The sequence below is a fragment of the Montipora foliosa genome, unplaced genomic scaffold, assembly GCF_036669935.1.
Source record: "Montipora foliosa isolate CH-2021 unplaced genomic scaffold, ASM3666993v2 scaffold_485, whole genome shotgun sequence".
In the NCBI taxonomy this organism is placed as follows: Eukaryota; Metazoa; Cnidaria; class Anthozoa; order Scleractinia; family Acroporidae; genus Montipora; species Montipora foliosa.
The window spans coordinates 1068035-1088034 of NW_027179795.1; the positions used below are offsets into that span (position 1 = coordinate 1068035).

Here is a 20000-nt window from a genome sequence, read left to right on the forward strand (position 1 = left end):
TGTCAAAAAAAAATCTTGTTGATAGGCACACATTATTGTTGTCCCTTGAACAAACAACTTTAAATTTCTACACTTGATGCAACAGTAGAGACCTTCCCCAAAAGATTAGATTTTGTGGGCATCTTAAATTGCAGCAGCTGATAACAACTGATTGACAAGCCTGCAGTTAGTAAGCCATGTGTATCACTTCTTGGAAGCATGCTGAAAATTTAACCAAAAAATAAAAGAAAGATTTTATTACTATCAGTATTCAGTTGATCTAATTGTTGGGAAGTTTGAAATATTATTTAAAAATCTGGTCAATTTCTGTTTATACAGTATTAGAAATGATTAATTGATAAGGTGTCTAGCCACCTGCAAAATAAAGAAAAATAAATTTAGTGCTTAACTTACAACATGCACATATTATGTTTTACAGGTACCCATATTACTGCTCTTGACAAAGTTGTGTATCTAGACAACAGATGCTTTCTGCCTCCTACACACCCTCTGAGGAAGGCAAAGAAAACATTTCCTTCCGGGAAAGCAGAGCATCGCCTACCTCCTGAAAGATTAACACAGGAAGAAGTTATGGTGAATAGCTTGGCTTATGAAAAAGCCAAGAATCCTACCCAGGCTGCTGGATTTGCTACAGCTACTGGAAGCAAAGGCTGTTACTGCTTGATGCTTTTACCAGACCACGACCGCACAGAACAGGTTTACCCAGATACCATGCATTTGATCAAGAATGTAACCAGTGAAATGGTACAATTACTGACAGGTTACAAAGATAGTCAGAAGGTTAGAAAAGCAGAACAACAACTTGGTCGATTTCAATCAAGCTGGGTAGTAGAAAACCAAGAAAAATCCAGTGAAGAGTCTTCAAAAAGGGGTATGAACAATGCATTGTCTGATGTAAGTGTAAAAATGAATGTGGACTAGCATCCCATCAAATTTACTGTTGGTGCCTATATCTGGACCTACAAAGCTGTAAGCCTCCATCCACATAATAACAAATTATTGTACTATTATACAGTATATTACTAAGAACTATGTTATTACACACATTTCACATATTGTATTATTGGTTAATATAAATTGCAAGTGGTTTTGACGCAAGCTCTTGATCAGTGACAAAATGCATGGAAATAAATCATGTCAAGATTTATCACTTACTAAATGTGGTTGCCTTCCTTTAGGTAAAAAAGGAAAGCAGAAAGAAAAACTGCCTGATGCCCCATTCCGTCTCACCTGTGATGAATTGAAGGTTGCTGATAAAAGGGCTGGTAATGTCCAAGTTCCTGTAGGGTATGGTTGGAGTCCTAGACCACTTTTTGCCAAATACTCATACATGAAGTCCCATGACTGGAAGCAGGTGTGTTGGTACAGTTAAATCCCTATTTTTTGTACATTAGTGCAAAGAGGTAGCAGAAATCAAGGGTTTCAGAAATCTACTGTGGCATTGAGTTACCCTTTATTTGCCTCCAGCCTTTTTAAAGGGGCTAGGTCACGCTGTGAGTCTGCGCACTGAGTCCGTTTTATCCGTCATCATGCATGTCAATTTCCAATTGTTTGCTATTGTTAAACATATCACGTTGCGAGTAAAGTGTCACCCGACGTCGATTTTGGTTGCTCGAAGGTATTCGGCTCGTAAGGAATAGTGCTCGCTATTCTGGGATTCGATTTATGCAATACTAGTAGAAGGGAATGGAAGGTCAGGCGAGTTTGCAGTCTGGTGGCATTGCTGGAACTTCACGTGTAGAATCAGACGATAATTCGCCGCCTTCGCTTTCGGTAAGATAATGAATGTTATGGTTTTGAAGCTTTATTTTGTACCCCGCTTCACATGCATGTGATTTCTTTAAAATTTCAGAGTCGTACTTCTTGTAAGTGTAAAAGTACGTGCTCCAGAAAGCAAACGGCAAATGGAAGAGGCTGTCCTTGTAAAGGCGAAAACCTGTTGTGTTCGCCGGCGTGTAAATGTGGCACCCGAAATAAACCTTGCCAAAACAGAGTAAGCTTATGAGTAACATATTTGTCTTTTGTATTATCTTTTCTATTTGCGAATAAAGCTCTGAAATGTTTCCGTGTTACTGTCTTTTTTTTCTTCGTGCTTGAATTCGCGCCTGAAAGATCTTTTGACCAGTTGTGTATACAATTTGCATAAATATGCGCTTGTGAAGAAGATAAAGTAGACAATATTCCCTCCGGTATTCTCCTAGAAAATGTTGTTTCAAGTACCAGTTATAAGGTGTTGTACTGCTCTTCACAGGAAAGAAATTCTTGTGAGACTTCAGTTTCAAATCGTCCTGTACCCACAGCGTCGCGTGAACCTTCTCGACCAACCGAAGAAGAAGAGCGAAATAGAGAAAATGAAAGAGTGAAGGTGAAACAAAAATCATTCTTATATCCCCAGATATTACTTTGACGTTCTTAGTCTAGGAAAGTGTATGAAAAAATTGCTTGTGAAAATTTTCTAATCCTAATGCAGTGACATTGGGATTAGTAAATGAACCTGTATTGAGTAAATACAGATTTAGTCAAACCCTTCTCCGGCAGGAGTTCCTCAAAACCCTCGATGCTGAGATGGTGCTAAAGTTATGCACTCGGGCACTGCAGAGGGGAATAGGCAGTATGGATTACATCGATACACTTCTTCTAATGGAGGACGCAGTCGAAGACGGCGATAGGGAGGTCAACAATTCTGAAGAAAGTAATGGAAATCCACATTGCAGTGAAGGCCATCAGACCACACAACCGGAAGCTGGACAGCAACTGCCGCCTGCTTGGCGAACGTCAGAACCTCCTCCACAGTGGTGTAAATGTGGTAACTGCAGGGTCATGTCACAGGAGATTGAGAACATTTGTTGTAAAAAAAGGAAATGTGTTACAGAACATGCAAGGTTTCAAAAAGTCTGCCTGGATGCTGATGTTCTGGAATTGTGCATCAAAAACCGTGCAGATATAAGAAATGATAGAGAAGACAATAGCACGAGAACGTTTCGCAAAGCGGCTTACAGGCAATTTATTTTAGATAAATATGGCCATCTGGGCAAAGGTAAAAGAAAGGTTGCTCCCTCGTGTGTTGTCTGGTGTGTTAGGCACCATTACCCAGCAAGTACTGGTCTTTATATGGGGTTTAGGTCACATTAAGGAAATCATGGCTGGCCACACATACTTCAGATGCAAAACTATTGACTCGATACTATTTTGAAATTGATCTTTCTGCAAAAAACTAATTTCGCAAACAAAAGTCTGCCCTGCTTCACTTTTACCAATTATAAAGTTTGAACACAATTTAAAAGTTGTGCATGCATGTTCTTGGCTGCATATTGAAGTGCCTATCACCTCAACACACTTTTCCAATATATTTATTCTCCGAAATCATCCCAAATACATGGTGTTGTTTTTAGAACATTTAGATTGAAATTTCACTCTTTCATTGGCTTTGAAAAATGGGAAAAGTGGTCATACCGTGATTAATAACCGAGCAATGAAAGGGAATGGGTTCAATACCGGGTTGACGTCACAAATTAATTTGCATCACTGTTTTCAAAGAACTTCCTCAATGCAAATTAATTTGTAACGTCAACCCGGTATCGAACCCATTCTCCTTAATTGCGCGGTTATGGATCAAAGTATGATCACTTTTCCCGTTTTTGAAAGCCAATAAAAAAGTGACATTTCAATCAAAAGGTTCTATAAACAACACCATGTATTTGGGACGATTTCAGAGAATAAATATATTGGAAAAGTGTGTTGAGGTGACAGGCACTTTAAGGCATACGTGCTGACCACAGAGATCATGTTTATCTTTTACACAAATTAATGTGGAGATTGCCCCTGAACCATTCCATTGCCAATGTGTTGCATGAGCCAATCCCCCTTCCCTTTGTTGTTACTGATCCCCTTATGTGCACTTATTGAATTACACGTTGAAAAAAGTAACAGAAGTTAGTTGTTAATTATACACATTATTCCAAAATTTTGGCAATTTTAGTATTCTTGCAAATTAGCCCCTGCTACCTTATTTTGAAACTAAAAATTGGAAACACATTTGACCTTGAACGAGGCATTAAGGGCTAATTTTCAAGAAAGCAAAATAATACTAAAATGACTGCCATTTTTTAATAAGGTGTGTAAAATTCCAACTTTTTGCAGTTGCGTTGTATGAATATTGTTATCTTTGAATACTATGTACAATAATGTGAAAGAAGACATGTAATGTAAAGAAATCTAGTCAATGCTCTTTTATTTGCTAAAACGGGTTTTTGTTTCTCGCGCCGCAAACAACTCTGTGGAAGACACAGGGGGTGCCTGTGCAATGGTAGGTGCGATCCTAGCAGGGTCATCCTCTGACAAGCTCACATGATGCGTAACTGTGTTAGTATCCACAAGCCTTCTATGGAGAATTCTGGCCATTAGCATTGGAATATATCCGAAACTCTTTTCCTCTTTCACAATCTTAGCATTCCATGCTTTGGTTCGTTGGTTGTACTTTCTTGTTACAAGTTGCTTATCCCCGCTTTTACTTCTGGCTTGCCCTCGTTTGACATGGAAGTTCCAGTCGATAGCAGCAAGTTGTTTGCTTGCCTTATATGCTCTGAACCTAAAAGAATGAACATTCAAGTAAATGGTTACAATCCTGTATGAATATGTTCTTTAAGTGTCATGTATGCCCTTAAAGGGGCTAGGTCACGCTATTTTAGGTAATTCTGTTTAATTTTGTTAATTATGAGCTCTAAACGTCAAATTGGCAGAGCAAGAGTCTTTCATTTGCAAAATCACGGCCACATAACAGCTGAAAACGATTTTCCAGCTTTGTAAATGATATTTTGATATAGACTGATATAAATTTGAAAAAAGGTGGGCTGACGTTTTTCAAATTTACCCAAATTGAATTCATTTCAATCCTCTCCAGTTTTGTCCATCCATGTCCCTTCTTGGCTTCCCTGTGTTTTGTTAGAGTTCTCCTATAGTTTTGAACAGTTATTTTGATATTTTTGTTAATTCTATGACCATTCGATCAGTGCTGAAATTGCCTAAAATTGCGTGACCTAGCCCCTTTAAGCATTGTCTTCCATATTCTAAAGTATCCATAATTCATTCATTGTGTAACTTTGAATTTACCTGTCCTAAATGAGGAAAGTTGGTGGTTGGCCAAGGTTTAAAAAGGAATTTTACTTACGAGTAGGCACATCTCTTTGGTGTGTAGACCAACGAAAGGCTATTAGCGCATTCCAACCCACCAGTATGTCTGCAACGATATAAAACACATTGATAAAAAATAATGTCAACCCCAAAACACCTCCATGCATTGCCATCTATATGTACTAAACTTCACTATGCTGTAATGATATCTTGTACAGTAAAGGTGGACCAAAAAAAAAATGAAGACCATGTGAAACCTGAGGAAGGTGGCTCCTATTTTTGGGGAAAGATGAGATCACAACTGCGCATGTACTAGTACAGAAAAGTACTTTGATATATACCTGGCCCTAGTTGTTTGAAGGTTGGGCATCTCTATCCACTGGTTAAAGCACTATCCAGTGGATAGTGCAGTATCCAATGAATGGTGATTTATGCAGCGGATAGCCTTTACAATCATCTTTTAATAACAGGGGCCTGTTGGTCAGTGGCCATCTTATAACCCTTCTGCCACCCCTCCCCCCAACAAAGAAATAGAAGGCATACCTGAACCGTACGTAATACTTAAAGCTTTCAAGAAGGCCTGGATCGAGTATAATTTCTTGTAAGGCTTCGAAGTCCTTTTCTCTCCTATCAAACCATGGAAGGGTGTGTGTATCGTTTAGTTCATCATGATCGCACTTGCCTCCAGTCCACTCATGAACATTGCAAACATGGTGAAGGATGCCAACCCATTTGGTCTAAAAAAAAAATGTAAAACAAACATTTTATGAAACTGATGCATTATGTTGCTACATTCAAACCCTATATTTTAAGGAATACTTATACACATTGCTAAAGTTGTTCCTGGTACTGCACAAGAAGGTTGATATTTACCTTGAGAACATCCAATGCTTCTTCGTCTGTGGAACATCCTTCTCTGGAAACACTGCAGATATACCAGAAGTGGTTGATGATGTGGTCAGTCCACTTGGCAATCTTCTGGTTTGCCCTCAAATTGCTTACCTATGCATTTAAAAAAAAAAAGAAGACATGTTTGACAAATCAATAATAATTGTGCTGTTACACAACTATTGTGTATCCAGATGGCTCAACAGGTGTTGAAGAAGGCAGTCGGTTTGAGGAGAAAAACTGATTGTATAAATCAGTTAGTGTATTTAACAAAGCTGACTTTGTCAGTGTTGACGATAGTTGAAAGCCCTGTTAAGTCTTTTTTTAAGGAAAAAGCAATTTCAAGTTTACTGTGATACTACCTTTAGAATGCACTTTCTGATACTTTTGGCTTTGTGCCATATGTCGAGGGAGTGAAAAACATCTTCAAAGCTGTCAGCTGAAAGGACAATGCATTTAATGAGTAAATGAAGGAAGGGGGGAAGGGTAAAATTCTTAAAAGTAACGTTTACGTTAGATATAATGTAAATTATATTCTGTTCAGTTATCATTTCATCTTCTTTTTACTTGAGAGATTTGTTGATTTATGCTTCTTATGTTTTTAGGACTCACCAAGAAATTTTTTGATTGTGGTAGATGCATCTGTGCTAATTTCTACTACATTTAGGACTTGTTTCAACCTGGTCAGGGCTTGCTCAAGGGCTTTCTTTTCCATAGCATTGCTCTTCATGTCCACGTGCCTTTTGTCCACCACTTCTACTTCCAAGATATATTCAGTAACCAATTCCATAAGAAAGTAGCACAGATTCTTAGCAGAAAAACCTGGTGAATCGCACTGTCCGTCCCCACAGAGTACTACCTTCTCACCTCTAAACTGTTTAATTAGCTCCCCTCTCATCCACTCCCACCAATTATCAACTGCTGGGATGCAGTAGAGCCTTTGCATCCGGTGAAAAGTTGTATTTGAGATGAATGATAGGCCCAGGAAATCAGCAAATCTTGCAACCTTTGCATGATTGTTCCCTGAAAGTAGCACAGCAGCTGCAGTTTGCAGATTGTTGGCCCACAAACCATTTATTTCTCTTGATGAGGAAAACCTCCCTTTATGGCCAGATGAACACTGCCAACGTACTATTACACATGTTCCAATAATGGAGTAGTCCATCGTTCTTGTTAACAAACAACCTGGACTTGGACACTTTCCCATAAACTGTTCTAGCAAAAGGTCAAGAGAGCAAATAACTTTTTTTGACCGGATAGTTTCAAGTTCTTCTTTGTAAATATTCTGTTCATATAATCTTGAAAATCGAACATAGGGACCAAACTCAACACTTGCAGTCTCCACTGCAGGAGAGTTTTCAACCGCTGGACCAGAGGCAGCCAATTTTTGAGGTGAGCTTCTGTCTGAAGCACATTTATCATCTACAGTATCTTCAACATCACTGACATGGTCCAGAATGGCACTTTCAATACTGTAACACAAGAAGACAGATTGTCAACAGTGGTGAACAACAATGCACCTATGTTCCATTGGTGTGACTTCGATAAATTATTAGTATATGTATGTAGCTGCAGAAGTTTTTTCCTATTCATGTCGCAACAGGTAACTAGAAAAATGCTCAAAAAACAAGGGTGAAATCAATTTTCCTTCCCATCTTATGCTAGAAGGCAAAAATTAAGAGCCTCAATTGCTGTACTTGTGCAAGTGGTGTAGTATTAATTATTATCAGACTGAGTACATATGGTACCTTGAATCACTATCACTTTCTCCTGAATCGTCACTACTTTCCTTATTCATTTCCATGAGTGCACTTTCCACAGTGATCCTAGACATTTGAAGCAAACATTTGTATGTAATTATTTAACTAGGACTTTCACTCATGTTCAAGTCAAAGAAACCTTTTCCTACTAAAACAGATGAAGATTATTCATGAACAATACTAAGATACAGGATATCTTATGGAGGACAGGAATTAATTCAAGTTGACATAAAATTAAACAGACCAACAGTTAAAAGGAGACACAAGATCCCATGGAAGACAGAGAAAATCAACTTCAAGTTAAAACAGGCAGCATCTGGACAATAATCTAATTCTTAGACATCTGTTCTGCAAAGGCCACCATTGTCTATATTTGTACAACATAGTTAAGACTAAAATGTCTGTGTGTTTCATTATAGTTCCATGACTTGATTTAACACAAAAATAGTTCCCACATAAAGGAAAACATTTTCATACGTTTCAGTAGACATAATATTCACCTGGGTGTAAGTATAGAACATTTGAAGTAAATAAAATAATAGCCAACCATTTACATGTATATGGATCAAGTATTGTAAAGATAGAGAATAATTAGGTAAACTCACTAACAAAATAATGGTCTGAATTTTGTACCTTGAAGTAGTACAGGAATAATCCTCATCTTCACTTGAGTCACTCCCTAGTGCAAAACTCTCCTCATCACTCTCAGCATCACGACTTATTATCACAGAGTCATTTACTATGTGATATGACGACTCTCCAACATGAGCGACATTTGATGAAACATGTACAGTGACATTTTCTATCTCAACATCTGAAGATTCCAGTGACATAGGAGAGGCTCTATCATTCCAAGATAAAAAGAATAAGATATTGAACAATTTTAGTATAATATCATCCAAAGAGACTGAAAGAAATTAATGGCTGGGTTATGATGTCGAATAATCTCCTATATATTCCAAATTATTCTCTTCCTTCAGCAAATAAAATTTTAATAATAGCAGATTACATAGAGTAAGGCAGTTGTAGCATGTTTCTTCTTTGAGTTCACTTTAGTTTAGTTCTGACGATCTCTTTGGAGGAATAAAGGTGCAGTCAAGCAGAAATGCATGTCAGGGGTTGAGAAGTCAAATTTCCAAGGACTTAAAGATAGCTGAGAAGATAACCATGTACAAATCAACATTCAAGCCATAACAAATATTTACCTTGATTTCCGAAAAGCTAAATTTCCAGTTGGAGAATCAAAGCAAGGAGCATTATGTCGATGTTGAATTGGTGTTGAAGTAATGGGCACTGAAACAACACGAAAAGATTAAATGTTAATAATATGTTTTGCCTAAGGATATCTATGGGCTGTACGTAAACTAAAGTCTGAGAAAAAATGAATATCATTAAGAGCAAACGAAGTACTTTATAACGAACAATTTACAACTCTAACCGGTTCGAGCCTTTTTGGCGTTGTCTTCATCTGGTCTATCTCCACTTCTTTTTGACCCTCCTGAAAAGACGTCTTTCAGCCTTCAAAATAAAGAAAAGACATATGTATAAAGCTTAAGTTAATATTAGAACTGTTAAGTACCGTACAACTTTTTCAGGAGAAAATACAATAGATGAAACATCCTCACCTTTCTCTTCGCCGAAGCTCCAACGACAGCAAATGAGCAGCGAATGACGAATCTGTGTTGAAGCTGCTGTTGCTTTTCAACGTGTTCCACGTTGAATGAATGTCTTTGGACAATCTTATTCGCTTGAATTGAGAATCCCACGTTTTCCTCCGAAGGAGAAGTTTGTCTGGGGAGAGAATTAGACGGCCTGAGTTGGCCCTTCGTCCTCCCCGACTGCCACCACTAGTGTATGACATCGCAATTAAAACCGAAAATACCACGGATCGGTGAAAATAGCTACGTCAAAATAAAGTTTAATAAATTTACTTGAAATTACAAAAAAGATCAGATAAGTTCGACGTCGCGATTGCTCAGGATTAAACAGATTGAGTTCGAGTCGACGGTAATGGCGGACAGTTTGAAAAAAGGTGTCCCGCTGTTTTTCAAAGATGTTGCTTCCCAGTGTGCATGCGCACATCATGACCTAGCCCCTTTAACAGTGTCAGAAACTTTAAGCACTTGTAATCTACTCTGATCTTAAGCATCAACTAAATTTTGAAAGGTTCAAGGAAAGTTTTTAAAAATGGAAGCCAATTTCAAGGTATAAAATGTGGTTCAAATTTGTAGGAGATTCAAGTTATCTTATGACAGTGTCACATTTTGAATTGAATCCAGGGAATGCCCAATTCCCTCTATGAGACGGGCATGCAGGGAATCACGGTACACGGTGTTCATTAAAACAAATTTCCAGTCCAAGAAGATGAATACTAATCCTGGCACTTACTACTGTAAGTTGCTTCGAGTTTTCAGGAAGTTCATGTAAGATATGGTTCCTCAAGTTAGGATTCCACAGTCAAGTTTTGTTCTGTAATATTTAGCACATTACATTTGTGAATCGGCATTTGGATGAAGCATCTGCAAGGGTCGAAAATTTCTTATTTTTCCTTTTAGTTGGTAACTGATGGAATACTGAAGTTCTGTTTTCGAAAGCCGCTATTGGGAAGGAGTCAGAGAGTTACCCTGTTTAGACTATTTGACCTATTATCAGCACTTTGTGATGACATCCAGGAGGTGGCAAGAGTTTTAGAGTTGGAAGAGGAGGCCAATGTTGTATTGTCTTTGATCGAACGAGACTTTCCAATAAGTGTTCAGGTATTATTGTAAATTGTTGTTAATTTTTCTTGGTGGTAACAAATTAAGGGATCACAGAAATACCAGTTCAGTATATATCATACTTAATGTACAATACAGTTCTCTCACTTTAGTGCATTCATGTTTATATGGTTATGGATAATGCTTTGGGGTTGCGGTTGAAGTTTTGCAAAAAATGAGGTCTGCAGGCTAGGCCTATGGCTTGAAATTTTCCCATTTTTAAAATCCTTAGGAGCCATTCTAAGTGAATTTTGTGCCATATGGAAAAGTCAGGCACCAATGGTTCAGAGGTAGATAATGCTATCTGCTCACTATTCAGCGGATAGTGCAGTTTTGTTAATTAACACTTGTCCACTGCATATTGATTTATGTATATGGTGGATTGCATTTTCCACCCTTTGAACAACTGGGTTGTTTTTTTGCTGACACTGTTTGTACAAGAATACTTTTTGGAAATACTATAGCTCAACTCAAGTATAATATTTTCAGCTATTATTCCAACAGTGATTGAAAGGGATGTTCATTACTGTTGTTATCATGTTTGACCTCAATGTAGACTATAAGTATGCACATGGTACGCCATATTGCCAGAGGAATTGCTTCCCATGGTCCCGTACACAGTTGGTGGATGTATGTTTATGAAAGGATGAACAGCTGGATATGTAGAAGAGTGACCAACAGACGCCACCCCGAAGCCAATGTTATGGAGACTTACAGAGTAAGTGGAGATAAGTTTAGTTGCTATGCCTTCATGTTTATACATGTATGTTATGTTACTGTATAGAGCAACAAACTGGCAAACGTTTGGGGGCAAGTGCATTGACACGTTTTGTAGCTGCACAGTCAATTCTTTTCCATGATAAGTAAGACAGTACAAGTGTTACATAGGTGCATTGTATGTTACAAAATCTATGTTGAAATGTTTGATTTTTAAAATTTTAACTACCAATTGATGCTACTGAAAATCTTTTCTCTTCCTTCCCACATACACCTCTTCATAAGAAATCAGGTTTAAAATTGAGGAACAGGTAACTGCTTATTGTCAGGCCAATAAAAATCATGTAATGTATTATTTTTCCGGCTTTGTAGATCTTTGACTGGTGCCAATATATGAGAATAACAGGGAAGCTTCCAACCAACAACCCTGAGAAATCCAGCAGCAAGAAGGCAGAACCAGAGCAAGAGTTCCAGGAATCCTGTCACAGGAGATCGAATGATCCTATCACTGGGAAAATCCTAACTTGGGTGACAACTGGCAAAGAAAACAAAGGAACTTTGTCATCGATTGTTGCTGTCGAAAATGACTCTGATGTGAAATTTGGGAAGGTTCTCAAGTTTACTTGTCAAAAGACGGAGAATAAACTTGTAGAGTCTGCTTGTGTCCATGTTTTTTCCCACCTGAATGAAGATGAGGAGTGTGGTCTCTGGTGGGTCAACACAAGCATATTCACTGAAAAATGGGTGCCATTGTGTGACATCTCCAAGCCACTTGTCACAGCAAAGGATGATGATGATGTAAACAAATTGTGGATCTTGAACTATAGAAGAAGTAGATACATGTAGACTATAACATGTTAGCGAGTAATCACTTGGTGAGGTTTACTTCACACTCAGGATATTAGTCTGTGCAATGTCACTTCAAGGGTTTGCACTGTAACACGTTCTGCAATTCAGACTTTACATTTGTATCCATTAGTACACACTACCCTTACCAGCTTGTGGAGGAATCTCTCAAGAACACCTCAAATTTAATAAAGGAAATAACTTAGTACATCCATGTGATGAAGCTGTTCAATTTGAACTTACGAGTCTAATATACATATAGCTTCTTATATTACCAACAATTTCTATTTCCTAGCAAATTTTTTTTTTTTTGCTTATTTATCTTGATGGTTATAAATTAACCTCATGTTATGCTACAAATAAACAAACATAGTGATTCACACCTTTTTTGCCTGTTTATGTGTATATAACAGGGTGTTTCATACTAGACTCTTACACCCTGTATATATCAAAGCATCTCTGAATTTCACACGTTTTCTTTCACATGATTTTAAGTCCTTTAAATTTACAACATTTTTGGAGTTGAGACATTTTTCACAGGGTATTTCACATGCCTTCTGCCCATATAACAGCATCTGATGTTCAAACATTTTTCACAGGGTATTTCACATGCATTTATGCCCATATAACATGCAGAGCTAGCGTCTATGAAGTTCACACATTTTTTCACAGGGTGTTTCACAGGGGTATGCTTCTTCTTACAGTAAAGGGATGTTTCACAGGCTATTTCACATGTTTCATTCAATTCCAATATAATTCTAAAGTCATTTTAAAAATTTCACATAATTTTTCACAGGGATAAATTGTAGTCATTAAATTTGCTAAAATCAGTTTTTGCTTCACAGGATATTTCACAGGATGTTTCACATCCTAAAAAAATTCACATGGTTTTCACATGAACTTCACATACTTTTCACAGGGTTTCTCCCAGTAGTGTGTAGTATTAAGTGAATACTACTTACAAGGCTGCCTTCAGGTTATGTAGACCAATATAACTATTCCTGTATCAAGTTCCGTTACTTACGGGTACGGTTAAGACATCTACTGAACCACCAGAATCCCCGTCAGTTATAAACTGATTCACCATTTTGCCCGGCTAGATTCATCAAAGCGATTTAGAACGAATCGTACTGTTCTGAGTTAAGGTTAATGCTAACCTTTTGGGTGCCCTCCGAGAAATCTTTCGTCGGAGTTTTATTTTCGGTAAAACTCCAGCAAACTATATATCCCCGCAAAGGTAATTAAATGAAAAATCCGAAGATGTGAACATTTTAAGTTTATTATGGCTTTCTTCAGTGCGCGCAAAACTTTAAATTTTAACTATTCATGTTCACTTTGTTGAATTATCCGCCTTCGCATTATCACGCACAACCTGAAACAAACTGTACTTTATAGGCTTTATAGGCTACCAAAGTGTGTCGGGCTTTTAGGATCTTCCTATTGGTTTCCGAGAAAATAAGCATTGAAGTTGACCAATAGAATTTTCTCCGTTTCGCGACACATAGAGACGTGTCAAAGTAAAAACATAACTTGCATGCATGGTTGGTAAATTGTATTTTATGACAGGCACTGTTACAGCTCAAATTTTGCTATTGTTGGCACTACAATACACACAAAATGTTGTGGTAACGTAAATATGTTTATACGGGCAAGAATGTTTAATGCTGATGGTTACCACAAATATCAATTACTATGATAGATAATTACTTTTAAGTTGTCTCGTGTTTAAAGTCAGAGTCAAAGATATTTACTCTCTTATCTCATAAATTGCTATATTTGTGTTGTCACTCGTAAAACTTAAAAAACGTTATGAACAAATTTTGAAGTTTCAATAATAGTCACTTAACTGTAGTATTAAGTGAATACCGTACTTACAAAGCTGCCTTCAGGTTATGTAGAACAATATAGCTATTCCTGTATCAAGTTCTGTTACTTATATAATTACGGGTCCGATTAAGACATTTACTGAACCACCATGCCAGAATCCCCGTCAGTTATAAGCTGATTCATCTTTTTTACCTGGCTAGATTTATCAAAACGATTTAGAACGAATCGTGCTGTTCTGAGTTAAACAAGTGCCTTACATCTCTGACCATGACTTCCGAACCGAATCGAAAGAGCTACTGAACCGAAATACCCCGGAGTTATCATTCAAACTTAAGTGTTTCATCTTATAGAAAGCAACTACAAAACTATTTTAATTTTCTTTTACGTACAAATTGCTAGATTTTTGAAAATTGAGCTCAGCCATGGTGCTCTTATATCTCCTCCGGGAGTAACCCTTATATTCATTTAAAAAATTTTGAAGTGACGCGCCTTAACAAGTTAAACTTCCTCTTTCACCGACTCTATTGTGTTGCCTCTCGAACTCAGCCGAATCAAGTGATTTCTTTGAAAGCACAGCTTTCCGATTCGCTTTGTCACCACTGTGCATCGGTCACTTATCCTGCACGTTCCTGTAGTGGAAAAGTCCGTAGCTGTACGAGCTAGCGATTTATTCACATTCGTAAGTGCTTTGGAGTCTCTTGATCGGTGGAAGACAGACTCGAATGGAAACAAGACGCCTAAGAGCGTCTCCGTGGGATGCACAAACAGTTCAATTGTCCAGTTATAGCAAACCACCACGCTTACTCAGAGCGAAGAAATCACCTGTAAAATTTGGAAAGTGGCGAACGTTTACCAGACAGATAACCCTGTAACTTTAAGTAGGTGCTACTTGTTACACTAAAGAGAAATAAAGGTTATCTATTAATTGATACAAGTGAATTTGCCAACGGAAACACTCAGTACAGCAGCAAGCAGAGTTTACGAAAACTAAAGATTATCGAGAATTGTCAGGATATTAAGGTGAGATATCTTTGGAATACTGAATGAAGATCGACCATTATTTGTTTTCTTTATTTTTATTTATTTGCTCGGTTTTGTTTACAAACCGAATTAGAATTAATTAAGCTTATAATTATACACAAACACAAAAACAACACACCTTTACTGTGGGGTAGTATGAATTCCTAAATTTGAAATGAAGTGCAGCAGTTCAACTGTTGCCAATCAAGAATTGCCCAAAAAGCAAAATTTAAATTATAATTCTTTAAAAATCAAATATAGGAATTAATGCGAAGGATGTTGCATGCTTTTTTTGTTGGATTTGATGATGTGTGCAACACATTGGTTTGCGTCTTCATAATTTTGAACTGAGAATTTGTAGCATTGGTTAACTGGTCTTTTCTTTGTACACTGGAAGCAGAGTTTGGAACAGTATGGTAATGTACACAGGTTTACTGTATGGCCATCACTGTACACAAATAAATAACAAATTATTATAATACCTTTCATTCAAAGTGAGCAGAGGTGAAAAATAGTAATAGACTAAGGGCTACACCTCACACAAGCGACCATAAGCCTGGAAGCATTACAAGAATAAGAATTGTAAGTATGAAGTCAGAGAGCAAAAGCTGAAGAATATTTATGAAAGATATTTAATTTTCGTATTTTTGACATTCTTATGTTTTCCCAGTTCAATCCAACAATTCTCATGACAGTCTATGTCAAATGTGAACCAGCCTTAAGTTACAAAATAATGAATTCAAAATAAAGTTTCAAACTGACCAAAACTGGTTTCCTTGCATTTAAGTATTTACAGTATTTGCAAGACAGTGAATAAAGTTTTCACAATCAACTTCAATGTTTACAAATCACATTTGCATTCTATGTGCTTTCAAAATTAATTTCGTCAACCAGGAACATTAACTTTTCAAGTGTTCTTATCCACTACTGCAAAAACACCCTCACAGAACAGAACTGTTTTGTTGAAGCATAACAAAATTAAACCTTGTTTTTGTTCCTTAAATAAATTCTAACAATTCTTCCAGGTCGACTGTAACTTCTTGATCATTACAAGTCAATGGCCAATTGTTTCCAATAATAATTGACCTTGCATTCCTTTCTAAATCTTGACTGATGCAAGATGATATAAAACAATATCTTAAGGTTCCACCTGTGAAATTAAATCAATGCAATTAAGAATTTCCTTGCACACTGAAACGTTTAACAACTGTCCCTGTCATGCAACAAAAAAAATCGAAATTGTTCTATGAAAAAGGTCAAGAAGTTGAAATATTGTAGGAAACATATAAGCCATCTCCTCAATTCTCGCAGGTCTGTGCAATACATCGTTTTTGAGTTATTTGTCGAAGCGTTTCACGCAACTTAATTCTCCATTTTACAGTTGCGTGCTTAGTTAACTGGCCTTATGAATGAAAGTGAGGCTGGAGTTCTGGAGTTGACCTTGTTTTGATAGAAACCTCACTGCTTTTCTTCAGTAAATTCTTACTAATTAGCATGACAGCAACATCATTATCATAAGAGAGGGAGGGAGGTCTGTATCATAACAAAGTAGTAACGAAGCACACCACTGTAAAGAGGTCTATTAATAGAGTTTTGTAGGGAGACGCCACGTTGGTGGTGGCCCGCGGAAATCGATGAAAACGTCTGAAGTTCATATTGCAATGAAAGAGCTAACATTTCGCTCTTGAGATAAAACACAGTTGTATGAATACATCTCCTAATGTACCTGGAAAGCCTCAAACTTCTGTGATTCATAGGGACAGGCATTTTTTCCAACCGAATAGCTTTGTATCAAGGTGTCACGCAAGGTGACAATTCGGAAATTCAAAAGGCTGCATTTCGAAACGAAAAACGTCACGGAACGAGAAACTTGGAAAATGATTTATTTTTAGGTCATCTTCAACCTCCTGAAGAGAAAAATTCAGAAGACCTAGCGATTTTGATTTTAGAACTTGATGACAACTTAGTGATTGTCGATAAAAGGGAAGTGTAGTATGAATGATAAACTGTAAACCTTGCTTGTAACCCTTATGGATTGTATCGATTACCTCCGACTGCATGGACAATGAAAATAGTGGCTGTATTTGAACTCGATGGTTCACTGTCAGGGGTGAACGTCTCGGCTTCTCGATCCATGTTGCAAATTTTACTGAGAAGTTCCCAAACTGTGATTTGACGTTAACTTATGTATTAGACTAAATATTTTTCACCTTCTCACATCTGTACCTGGGACTCATCGAAATTGATTTCGACTCTTTCTAAAGATTAAATGTGAAAACACTACTATACCGTCAAGTTCGCGCCCTGCAACCTCCATCTACATCTGTTCCATGAAATTAATGCCTCATCCACTCCATGAATGGGCCCAAAAAATCGCGCAAAATGTTATAAATTCAATGCAAAAACCAGTTTTGTAATAACAAACACCTTGATGATGCAATAACATCTTAGTCAGAGTTCAAACAGCGGGTCAGGTCTGGATAGGGAATTTATATATATATGCAATTTATGACTGCAAAGAAGAAGAAAAAAAAGAAAAACAAGAACAGAAAGTCAACAACACAGGATCCTATGTGCCGTCACCCAACCAAGTAACAACCCCAGCCAACAGGGCTTCCTTTCAGTGAGAAGCACAAGCACGTGGTTAATAGCCCATTTCCGAGTTGCTGCATGCCTCAGTTTCAAAGCGAGTCCGGGTGCACAACCATTCAAATGGAAATAAGTTGTGTATTCTTATGCAAATCAAACTCATTTCCCTCACAATAGTTGAATACCAAGACTCACTTCGAAACCGAGACAAACAGCAACTCTTGTTTATCCAATTAACGTTCCATTCTTGAGCTCCACATGGGTGAAAAGACTCTATGCACAAAGACAGCACTTAGCTGGGGAGTGACAGGCAAGACTTTTACCCACACGGAAAAAAAATAAGGAAAAGAGACCGGAGAAATATTACCCATTATCCGACTGGGATTGCCATACTGGCAACCCTGTAAATGCAACAAATACACAGATTTACCAACTATACAGATGATAAACACTTTTGCTAACACAGTTACAACATACAGGCCTAAGGTTATTTGCACGAAGCTGAGAAACAAATATATGAGTTCTCAAAACCAGACCATTTTTCCAGAAAGGCTGCACTGCCTTCGTTTGCCACCAGGGTGACAAAATCTTCGAAAATGGGGCGAATAGAGATAGAGAAGGATTGCGTTTTTGCCGTGTAGCCATTATATTTGAACAGACTTAACTGGTTGAGTGTAATGTGAAGTGCTAGTGTTCTACTCCATATGAACCAAATACAAGTGCTACACGGCCAACGTTTGCAAACACGTAATCCTTCCTTGTACTTGAACATGTTCATCGCCGACGGTGACTTTAACATCCTCAGTCACGCCCACGGCCTGCTCCCGTCTGACCTAGTAGCTCAGTCGGTAGAGCAGCGGTGACCTAACCCGATGGTCGTGGGTTCAATTCTCACCCTGGTCAGAGTTTTTCTCTGTCTTTGTGTGGGCCCATTTATTAGTAGGGCTAACGCTCACATGGTTCATATGGGGTAGAACACTAGAACTTCACATTACACTCAACCAGTTGAGTCTGAATAAAGATAGGCCTACTCTGGAACCTTAATAAGTCGCCTTTATTCCATTACACCTTAAAGTTACTCTAAAACAGTTGAGAATGAGTTAACAAAGTAGTGGCAGATCAAGGGGGCATCTTAATGTAATTGTCTCTTGGTTGATTTCTAAAAGAAAGAAGAATGGGTAGGACAGGGGCTTGCCTCCCGATACCCATTTGAAAGGTGCTGATCAGCCTGGCGAACTCCTGCCGTAACACATAGGAGAGGCCAAAACACACAAGAGGACATGCAGCAGAGATAAATGTGAGTGTTTGCAGGAATCATGTAAGTCCTGATTAAATATCTGTGACAAACCGTTTTTTTAGCTTTGCCTTGCAACATGTAGCTCTATAATGGAGACATCACATGCAAGATTCTAGTTTGAAGTCAAGTCTGAAGCAATTAATTCCCGACCTTTGTGAGGAGGAGTGATATGACCAAACAAATTTCAGCTAAGTGACAAGAATTGAAATTATTTACCTTTGATGTAATGTTGATGTAAGCTTAACTTTAACTAAAGAAAAAGCCTACGAAAATGTCTATTGTAAGGTTGAGAAGTCTTGCTCTAATCATTTCATGCAAGTTTGTTCGTTTTGAATACTAGTTAGTCGAGTTAGTTAGTCTAGATGTCGATGCTCTTCACAAGCATACATGATTTAGTCAAACTGAAGGGAGTAACCAACTTTTATCTGTTATTCCGTCGCACAAAGTTCCAAATCTTGATCGCAAATTTTGTCACCAATTGCAAGCACGATATGTATACGCATCCACTAAACTCCACAACTCCGAGGAAACCTGCTCTTGTTTTCTCTTTGTAAAGGGTTGATGCGTAACTAGATAGATGAACTCAAAGCCAAAGCTCAAAGAAATTCTTTTAAATTTATGTGCCAGACAAGTAAACCAGACATCCGCATAAATTCACGTGTATGGCAAGTGTTGCATGTACGTGCTGGGTGTACACTTTTCATATGTGATGCAGGAATAAAAATGGCAATCGTGACAACAAAAGCTCACAACATTCTTCCTTTAAAACCTCATTGTGCTGATCAATCGCGTAGAAATGCCTCATCATGTAATTTTTAGCCTTGGGGGTTGCATGTACTGCTTGAGGGAAGGCTACCAATTCTGAGAATGTTATGGTCACGTGACTTGACTCAAGCTCACGAAGTCTACCCATAGAGACATGGACACTAGCTGGAAGAATCAAAATGGCGGACAAAAGACTCACTTGTACGATTTATGATGATGACACAGGAGGAGCCTAATATATAGATTTACCCAAGCCTAAAAGCGGACCTCCCTGGTTATTTAATCTTACTGCCTGTAGGCAGAGCAAATTGTTGGGATTGTAATGGTTTTTACATCGGTAAAACTAAACGGCGGCTTCACGATAGAAAAACCGAACATTTTAAGGCCCTAGCTAAAAATGACAAT

The 20000-nt window shown here is 37.8% G+C and overlaps 2 protein-coding genes across 2 annotated transcripts; one reads left to right on the top strand and one right to left on the bottom strand.

The window, feature by feature from the left end:
* Positions 1-2613: 2613 nt before the first annotated feature.
* On the top strand, positions 2614-3132 carry LOC137989995 (P2X purinoceptor 7-like). The gene has a single exon (XM_068835551.1). It carries the CDS (start codon positions 2614-2616, stop codon positions 3130-3132), a length of 519 nt encoding a protein of 172 aa, XP_068691652.1.
* Positions 3133-4230: 1098 nt separating this feature from the next.
* LOC137990047 (uncharacterized) lies at positions 4231-6808 on the bottom strand. Its single transcript, XM_068835589.1, has 6 exons — positions 6631-6808; positions 6381-6457; positions 6004-6132; positions 5674-5867; positions 5168-5236; positions 4231-4588 (listed from the first exon to the last, which is right to left on the bottom strand). Exons 1-6 carry the CDS (start codon positions 6806-6808, stop codon positions 4231-4233), a joined length of 1005 nt encoding a protein of 334 aa, XP_068691690.1.
* Between the last annotated feature and the right edge of the window lie 13192 nt (positions 6809-20000).